The 10,474-nt window shown below is 30.5% G+C and overlaps 3 protein-coding genes across 3 annotated transcripts; all 3 read right to left on the bottom strand.

Annotated features, from left to right (window-relative positions):
- Positions 1-5,645: 5,645 nt before the first annotated feature.
- On the bottom strand, positions 5,646-7,329 carry LOC132947579 (histone acetyltransferase KAT7-like). The gene is made up of 7 exons (XM_061017875.1): positions 7,252-7,329; positions 6,942-7,181; positions 6,743-6,874; positions 6,440-6,563; positions 6,198-6,365; positions 5,936-6,117; positions 5,646-5,732 (listed from the first exon to the last, which is right to left on the bottom strand). The coding sequence occupies exons 1-7, from the start codon at positions 7,327-7,329 to the stop codon at positions 5,646-5,648; spliced, it is 1,011 nt and encodes a 336-aa protein (XP_060873858.1).
- A 420-nt stretch (positions 7,330-7,749) lies between these two features.
- On the bottom strand, positions 7,750-8,260 carry LOC132947578 (uncharacterized). The gene is made up of 3 exons (XM_061017874.1): positions 8,201-8,260; positions 7,993-8,142; positions 7,750-7,929 (listed from the first exon to the last, which is right to left on the bottom strand). The coding sequence occupies exons 1-3, from the start codon at positions 8,258-8,260 to the stop codon at positions 7,750-7,752; spliced, it is 390 nt and encodes a 129-aa protein (XP_060873857.1).
- Positions 8,261-9,832: 1,572 nt separating this feature from the next.
- On the bottom strand, positions 9,833-10,474 carry LOC132947577 (uncharacterized). The gene is made up of 2 exons (XM_061017873.1): positions 10,190-10,474; positions 9,833-10,120 (listed from the first exon to the last, which is right to left on the bottom strand). Exons 1-2 carry the CDS (start codon positions 10,472-10,474, stop codon positions 9,833-9,835), a joined length of 573 nt encoding a protein of 190 aa, XP_060873856.1.

Below are 10,474 nucleotides of genomic sequence, written 5' to 3'. Positions count from 1 at the left end.
CATTTTGGAAAATTAAAATAAGAAAAAAGTCATAAAGATATATTATTTTGTAGAATTTTAAAGTGTTAACATATGAAAAACAACTGAACACAATTTTAATAAAAATAAATATCATGTATTATTTATATTATTTTATTATTTTACAATCAGAATTAAGTATTAACATAGTATGTTAATACTATAATATTAATAATTTTAATTGTGAGTATCCAGACAGGATATACCTCAGGTACTAATGATGCGCAAACGACAAACTCCGCCAGACAGGTATCCTGGTGACTATGTAATATTATAATAGGTATGTGTTTTTTTTATTTTAATTGTAAAATATACAAATACTTTCTAAAATTTTTTTTTTAATATTACATTGATAATTATACAACAACTTAACAGACCTGGTATGATTCTTTGAACAGTGTCTTAATAGGCACTGTTGAAACTTGATTAAGTACAAAATCAGAATAAAAGTCTTGATTTGTAATTTGTATACATAATATGTATAGTAATTAATAATTTATAAGATTTATTATATTTTATCCAATGATGAATGTATTCCCAATAAAACTGTAAATTCAATAATATTTAATATCAAATGGGTTTATTTTAGGTAAAAATATTTGGTTGAAGTAATTTGATAAAAGTTATAATTTTTCTTAAGAATTAAAATAAAAAAAGGTGGGTAAGCGGATGTTGCTCTTCTGTACAGTGGGTTACAAGTGGGTCACTGTAATGGGTAGTGTTCAATTTGAATTTAATGATATAATATCATTGTATAAGAAAAACGATTCTGAGCGAAAACGGTCAGTCAGCCTATGATATTACCAAGTATATTTGATGAATAATTATAAAATATAAATAATCACCTTATTTCATAGTTTATAATTATTTATGTATACAAGTTTCAATGTGACATATTATTTTGCTGTTATTTGATTGTAATATTGGCTTTAAATCTGGGAAAATATTGGACAGAACCACTCGCATATCGTCCTTAACACGTTGACGGACGGTAACTACCTTAGCAGTCAGTCATACTAATTTAAGTCGTAATATGACCATAAAAAACGTGAGTACATTTTACATCTCTAAGGAAATGACATTGTGTTGTTTACTTGTACAACATAAAATATCGCATTATGTAGGTACCTATACCTAACTTAACGTTAAATGTTAATTACCAAACAATATTTTAATGAATTTGATATAACAGATTCCAAATTTAATATTATATATAGGTAAGTACCAAAATACCAATTAATATAATATTTGTGTCTGTATTGCCTATGCCCCATGCACTTATATATATTATCTAATATGTATAATATATTTAATTGCAAATTGTAATGTCAATGACATCAGGCATGTACAATTATAAACACTTAGTGGAGATATTATACTCATCGTAAATACTACGGTTTACGAGCAGCGTTAAATATTTTTGAATATTTTTACTCAACTAAAAAAATAAGTATAAATATTCTATACAATTGCGACTTGTAGAAGTAGAACCATTTTAATTAGATAGGTATTAAAAACATTAAAACTATTTCGATTAAAATAAATTATAGCTCCAGATATAACAAAAATTCAACAACCAATTTTAAGAAATTTGCGACATAAAAATAATTAAGGGATTTGTCGACATTTGCATTAAAATTTTAAACAAAATTATTAAATAATAATCTACCTATATCATATTATATGATGAATAATGCATAATATTATAGGGATGATCAATTAGATTTGGAATCTCAAAAACCAAATTATTTTCATCTGCAGAAACACGGCCTAATCATTACAAGAACATCTAATAAATTAAAACTTTAAATATATTCTTTTTTATTACGTTAATATTATACTTTACAGTTTTACACTTTAGGGATAAAAATATACAATATAAGCATATCGGATGAAGGATACGTTATATACGGTTATATATTTATTAACATGAACTGTAAAAATATATTTTGACTAAATTAGCTTATTAAATAACATAACTGTATGCGTAGCTGGTAAGTACATATGACTTACATTTTTTACAATTTTAATTTTTTCCTTTTGCTTTACTCCCAAATCACTAAATATTTCCGCTCCCCACTGGAAGTACTGACTTATAAAACCAACCCAAAGGAATAAAATGTACAAATATCTATACATAATGTATTACACTATTACGACATTTGTATTTACGTATGGTAACATATCAAGAAAGAAATTATTGGAATCGATAATTTTATCTACGACCATTGTCGTTTCCCATAGATTATTTAGATATAATGATTATAGGTAGGTACATGGATATAGAGAAAGATATAGGTATCTATTATCTATGTTATTATAGGGTATAATACTATGATAAATCATATGTTTGTATCAATGTGTATCAATACACCTTGGTTTTTATAAAGTTATACACAGTCACACAGATAAGACATTTTAAATTTTCAACAAATTTACTAAATTTGACAGTGATATAACGCAAAAACTTTAAGCATTAAATTTATTCTACTTGACACGGCTAAATAAATATAAGATATGGTGAACTTATTTAAAACAAATAATACATTAAACATTATAAAAGAATAATTTTAATTGCATAATATAAATTCAATTTGCAAATGGAATTAGTAGGTATCTATAATTATTATTACATACTTTTAATTTATAAAATGAAAATTGTTGTAAAATACAGTTAAAAAAACTAAACATCTTTGATATTTTAGTTTCGCTATTGTGACTGTCACTTTGGCTTTTGACACGATTCCACGTTTCAGCACCACTCGCTTCAGTCAGTCTATGCCACAGTTCCGGCGACCGGCACTTAAAAACTAGGGTTAGCCACCCACTGTTGGAGGTGATTGTGATACGAACCGTTAGCATATTTATTAAAAGTTACGATCTGAACTCTGAATATCGTACAATAGCCACTGGAACCTCTCCAGTCAAAACTCATCGAGTGTCGTCCAGGTAATTTCACAATAAAAAAACTAAAACAAATTTAATATACAATTTTATTATTAAAAATCAAAAATTAATGTTAATTAGTTGGTATTACCTGGAGAACGGAACTCGCTATACGTGTTTTTGTTTAGTCAGACATGATCGGTCCAGCTAGTGAAATAATTCTGAAACGTGAGTCGATCCATGATGGACTAGTCATTAAATACCAATTATTTATTCATACATAATGTGACACTTGGCATGAAAAATTACATTTAAAATTGAATAGGTACCACCCGTTATGAATCATCTCCTTGGAGTCATATTATATACTCGAGTGTAGGTACGTCTTCGTCGTCGTCAGGTGGTTCAATTATATTGTAGTAATCCTGCTTACCTGACTGCAGTGTACGATGGTCGAATTAGTTTTTCAATCGATATCTGGCATGCAGAGTCATCCAAGATTATCTAATCGAATATAAAATATCGAAAAAATGTATCAATACGTAACCAACATAATAAGACTATCATAAAATAGTTTAAATTCGTAATGTTATACACTATTATGTCTTATACAATAGGTATTAGATAGTGTACATTATAGCTATTATATACAAACCCGCTCTGAAGGGCTGCTGTCACCCGAGTCGTCGTCGTCATTTTTCGTAATATCAGGTATATGTAGTTATTATGATTTGACCATTATGTAGACGTTTAAAAAATATATATGTAGGTAGGTGTTTTGAATGTCATACACAATAATATTCAGACAATATAATATAGGTATGAATAAATATTAATATTATAATACTAGATGAACGTAAAATACTTTAATATATTGAAACAGTTGTTATATAATAATGACATAAAAACAAGAAAAAGTATAGTTTATATATATTATAGTAATATACAGGCCCGGCTCAAGGGGTAGGCGACATAGGCCCACGACTAGAGCTCACTTAAGCAGCAATTTAGTAAGAAGGTGGCATTTTCAAAATACTGATAATATTATATTGTTAGGGGCAAAACCCCTAAATTTAAAATTTTGCCGTGTAAATTTACGTTTCAGACCACTATGTAGCCGGTCCTGGTTGTAAAATAATTTAACAATATAAGAAAAATTCGATAAGTTAATAAATCTAATTAATAATATAAAAATTTGAAAGATTCCAACAAAAATAATTGTTATACATGAGTTTTAGATATAATGTGAACACTGAACATATAAGACATTCAAAATATTATTTATTACAAATTACAATGTTCAAACACATTATTCAAAAAAAAAAAAATTTTTATTTTATTGGTCATAAGCCCGGCAACTGAGGCCATTAGCTGTAGGATGGTACTGTAAGGTTTTTGGTACGGACGGGAACGGTCGGAGGAACACGTTTTTGTGTTTGGCAGAATTTTCAAGTGGGTACACGTAGGTATTCGCCATGGTGGCAAAGAGTTTCTAATTAAATGTTTTCAAATTACCAGTTTCACTGCTAACATCATTGATGCATATGTTGTCAATGCTTCTGTGTTTATCTAAATATTCTAGAATAACACTTTTCCAATATGCATTGTATGTAATTTTACCCAAGCCGGAATGGGGTTTTTATTAATCACCAATCAACAGACATCAGCGTACTTTTTTTTTTGAAAAAAATATAATAATCTTTCTTTTATCAGAATAGTAATTTTCCATTCGAATAAAACATAATTACGGTCTTTGATCATATACAATATGATCTGAGATTACAGTATACTCTTACTCGAGGAAAAAATAATACCTAATAACTCTCAGCAAAAAATGTATCTATAGCAAATTGTAATTAATAAATGAAAAGACAATGAATTACTTAAAATATTACGATTTTATGAATTAGTAAAGAAAAAATGACATATATAAAAAGTTTTTACTTTAAATTATAATAGAACAAATAGGCTTGGATGTATATCAAATAGCATGTACATTCAATATTTAAAATAAAGAAAAATTGATTGATATACATCATATTATATACAATTAATACTAAAGTGTCCACATAGCTGGTATATTTACATAATTTTTATCGTTATTTAAAAAAAAATATACAGCATATACTCCTGTAAAATATCAGCAATTATAAACGATGATATAGTATTAAAGAAAAATAATAGTTTACAATCTATGTTGACTTTTTTGAAAACTGGAATACTTTGTCTGTAAATTCTGCACACTCGACGCAAGTCCAAAGTCGTAAAATTATCATGCGGGTGCTCGACTCGTACTCGTACAAACCGACTGGTCATCGCCATGCACCCACATCCGCCTCCACCAGCAGCAGTTGAACTCGATCGCGTATAGTTGCGGTACATGCCACCGTCGTCGGCCAGCACAGTGTAAATCTTGAAGTCCAGGAACATCGTGACGGTGAGCGTGATATAGTGTTGACCGCGTAAGCCGGGTGTATCCAGGCACATGCCGGCCGCGCACACGTACACTAGGGTTAGCCACCCCCACTGTCCGTGGAATACACTTCAGAGGTTCTTCAAATTGTTAATATCCTAAAAAAAAATATTATAATAATTTAAAATCGTTTTTTTAATTCATTATCAGGAAAAACTAACTTGGCCATTAGCTGGTGAAATCATAGTCAATTCGGTGGTGCACCTGTCCACGTAAAAGTACGCGAATACGGCCATATCGAACACAAGGCACGAAGCGAACGACACAATCAGTCACGGTCCACTCGGGCAGCCAGCACGGTGGACGGAAGCGCCGAGACCAGCACCGAGCAGGCGAACACCAGTGGCAGCCGGTTCTGCATAACGTACAAGTGCGGGGACTCGGGAATGATAGGGGTTCATGAGCCGCGTGTAATCCAGGTACATGCCACTAGGGTTAGCCACTTGGAATGCACTTGATGAAAAAAGGTTCTTCAAAATTTCGGTTTTTCTAAAAAAAAAATATTATAATAATTTAAAACGGTTTTTTTTTTTTATCAGGAAAACTAACTTAACTAACCGGTAAATTTGATGGTGTCCACCTCAACCTATCGGGAGCAATGTGAACTTGGTTTAATTCAATTTTCTTCTTTATGTGAGAATCTACAATATTCCAGTCTATACAAATTGTCATTTCTTTATAGATTTCCACAACCATGTGCAGAGATTGGAAAGTGTCTATAATATCTTGTCTCATTAAACCTAAAATAAAATTGTTATTAATGTTGATTGTCTCACAAAATTCTTATTAAAAAGTTTCAAATTAAATGTTTTTAAATTACCAGTTTCACTGCTAATATCATTGATGCAGATGTTGTCAATGCCTCTGTGTTGATGTAAATATTGTAGAATGACACCTTTCCAATACGCATCGTATGACATTTTACCCAAACCGGAAAGTGGTTTTTCTGGCGTACCTGGTTGATTTTCAATTCTAGATAGAAGATAACCTGAAAGGATATACTAGACGTGATATATGGTAAGACGCCTAGATCCGTAAGGGTAGATCCTAGTTTTCACTTACTAAATTCGATGAGAATTCGTCCATACCCTTGTCTTCGGTACTGTGGCATGATTACGATACAAGCTACATTAAAATTTTCTTCATTTTGTTTAAGTTTTGAAAAATAACCAACCAAATGACAGCCCTTAACATGTTCAATTGAACATTATTACAATATAATTATGGTAGACAACTATAAAACACTAAAAATGCGACGGTATAGACAAAAGTGGAAACTACTACTAATAAATTTAGATTATTGGCTTGTATAAAAATTTAAAGCTGGATGAACTTATTAAAACGTATTTATATAGGTATACTTACAAAACCGTCGTTTTTCGTCACAATGTAAAATAAGAACGGTTCAACGCCAAAGTCCAGAGTTTTTAGGTCCAAAAATAATTTTCCCAATCGACATAGTGTTTCGCAATACGTTTTATCTACTTTTCCGTCAACCTGTTTGAAAAAAAATAAACAATTATATAGTTTACATCTCATGCATTGTTTAATAAAATTAATTTACTTCAAAAACGCTTAAATCTCCACTTAGGTAGATTTCTGTGCCTGGTGGTGTTCTCCAATTACAGTGCCGCATATGTCTTTCCAAGATCGATTGACATTTAGTGTATTTTAAACAAAATTCACAAAATATTAATCTCGGAGAATTCTCTTCCTGTGGAAATGGACATGAATAACAAGTCTCCACTTCAAATTTTCCCAATTGTATTACACTCGGACATCGTACTGGAGTTTGAATTGTACTCTACAATGACAATTATTGAAATATAAGACGTCATGTTATATTAAAATAAAATAAATAATTTAAATTTTACATTCTTTTCCAGTGTTCTTTTCCGCTTACATATATTGATATCATCGTTTACAACTCCAGATGCCACGGGTCGGATCATATTTTCCAGAACTGAAAATTGTATTTAATATTTATTACTAAGACTGGTTAGTAAGCCAAAAAATTTAAGTACAGCATAAATAGACAACTATATATACCTATGACACCTTTATGATATACCTAAATATATGTCATCGCTAAATATATGGCTTTTAAATTATTTAAATCATAAAAATGTGACGTAAATATCATTCACTAGTCATAATAGCTTCGAAATTGGTATTTATTTATTTTTTTAATTTTCCATTCGTTATCTGCTCTCTGAGAACTATGGGTACTTGGTATCTATACATAGGTACTACGTTTGATTAATATACTCAAAAGAACATAAATATAAACATACAACATGCAATGGAACAAAATTAAACACACCAGATCATTTCCCGTTCACACTTAGTGCATTATAAGTGCAGCACTTGGCTTAAATAATTTTGATTTCACCTTGGAGATAGCAGTGTCCCACCGGCCCACCGTACACTACCTCTAATTGGGCGATGTGTTGGGGAGGGGGGATGGGGCGAGAAGTAAGAGAGACATTACCGTCTTTCGCGACATCACGTTGATACGTTGAACCCACAATGGAAAGTTTTTCATGCTTTGCCTATTAAAATTAAAATATATTAATAAATACCTACTGAAAGAAATAATAATTTATCTTTATTACTTTTTTAAATGTTCTGTCGCTAGCATCAGTCTGTACCCTTTTCTTTTTTATCCCTGCAGCTCTAGGTAGTGAACAGGGGACCATACGGTCTTCCTTGAAATCGGGTATTATATACATCGTTCCTTTAATGGGTGGTTTTCCATACTTTCCCTGTAAAAATTACGATATATTAATAAATACTGAAATTATAATAATTGATATTTATTACCTTTTTTACGTAAAGAGTCGAGGTGACATTACTGTCTTCCGTGACATCGCGTGCGTACATCGATCCTTTGATACATGGTTTCCCAAACTTTCCCTGTGAAAATAATAATATATTAATAAATACCGAATGAAATAATAATTGTCCATTGTTACTTTTTTAAACTTTTTGTCGATATCCTCAGGTGGTAGACTCTTTCTTTTTTCACCGGCTCTAGAGAGTGAGAGGGAGGTTGTTTTAATTTTATTTGAGTCTACTTTAGGCAATCGTGCTTTCCTTCCGGGAGCATGTTTTAAGATCGGTGTTTCATTCGATGATGTGCTATTGGGACGACGGTGACGTATTACACTAGATACTAAATGTGCTTCAGTTTGAACAATATTTGTCTTGTCATTACTATTTGACACATTATCGTTCGGCATGATGTCTATTAATTTATTTTAATATTAATCGAAACAATAAAAGTATAATATTTTTTTCTTATATTACAAAAGTATATATTATTTGAAAAATGTCTAATAAAGCATCGAAATATGCATTAAAAGATGAAATATGTAATTTAAAATAACCCCTTAAAATAGAAAAAAATGGTTAAATGTCAAAATATGCGAAAATATATGCACTAAAAAAATTTCATTTTTTAAATCGTTATGCTATGAAACAAATTGTGCGCTCCCTTAGCATATCATACAATAAACCAGAACAAAGATGCCAATGAATATAATCTGGGCTCTAGTTAAAACTATAATATCCTTATTCTTTCTTTTAAATGTCTAATTTCGACCAAATTTGAACTTAAAATATATATAACAAAAAAACTGTGTATATATTTTTATTTTTGTTGGTGGCAGTATGAACTATTTATGAGAATACTTGTTTTAAATTTGCAATCTTTAGCTATAAAAATTGAACATTTTATACATTTCTAACTACAAAATAAATTGATAATTTTCAAGATTTTGATATTTGTTTTCAACGTCACAACTATAAAATTGTATAAAAAAAATCGTACCTATGAATCTTCTTTACTGCTGTTATATGAACCTTGTGTTATATTTTTGACCAAACGAAAAAAATTTTATTTACATTTGTAGAAAAGACAAACTAAATAAATTAAAAATGCAATACATCTATAAAGAACTTGAAGCAAGCCTACATATTTTGAAATATATATGGTGTATACAAAATGTTAATATAAATGTAAAGTGATATAATGTATCTATAAGGTAATGCTATGAGAATTTTTTAGAGTTACATCAAAACCAAAATCAATTTTGCGTAAACATTCTCGTTTTTTTAAATTTTTTTTTCCCGACGCTTTAGAAAATTACTGCAGGGAATTTTAAATTTTGATCTCCCAAATGCACCAACCAGATTCACTTTTGCACCAGAAATGATACCTTTATGTACAGAATATAAGTTGAACATCGAAGCATTATTTTCACTACATTTATCTATTGGTTATATTAGATGATATATTTACTTATCGAGGTACATTTTATTTAAATCATATTCAACTATCATGAATAATATTCATTATTTTTTACTAAAATTGTTCTATCGGAAATCTTAATAAATATATATATATATAATTATTTGTGTCTTATCTATATTAAATGTTTTTTTTATCTATTCTTAACATTGCATACACCATTGTAAAATCAATACAATCATCGCTTTGGTTAGAATAGTTTGGCACTGATATCGACCGTATAGATATTTGTTTATTTTGTTATTATTTCTCGGGTCATTGACGTGTATTAAGTACTTACCAATGACATGGTGGATATCGAGTGCGGCTCTTGAGGTTCGAGACAATTTTCTATTATGGTCATCATCTTCATAAGATGATCGCTTTCGCTTGTGGTCAGTTAAGGTCAGATTGGTAGCCACAGCTACGTTCTCACCGGTATCATATTGGGCCTTAAATAAGTCCAGATTGATTTTTATTAATATAGTGTCCTCGACTTTCAGGCATAATTTTTCTCATACTCTATGCTGTATAAAATATAACATATCCCTTGGTTGCGTACCCGGAGGCACGTCTGTCTCAGCAGTAGCATGTTTGTCAGAATCCGGGGCCATGCTGGACACCCCTTTATCCGATTTGTCGCGGTTGACTGGTAACGAAAGTAGCAAGCCCGCTCCGTTGAACCTGATATTTACACCAGATCCACCTGCTACCAACGACTCCTGGTGGTCCGACCCCCCTGGAGCTGTAACAATATTTTTACATTTGCTATTCATATTGTGGTTTGCGGTTTTCCTTCCGTCCAT

Source organism: Metopolophium dirhodum, chromosome 6, assembly GCF_019925205.1.
Source record: "Metopolophium dirhodum isolate CAU chromosome 6, ASM1992520v1, whole genome shotgun sequence".
NCBI lineage: Eukaryota > Metazoa > Arthropoda > Insecta > Hemiptera > Aphididae > Metopolophium > Metopolophium dirhodum.
The sequence above is the reverse complement of the archived record's forward strand: the minus strand, read 5'-3'. Positions and strand labels throughout refer to the sequence as shown.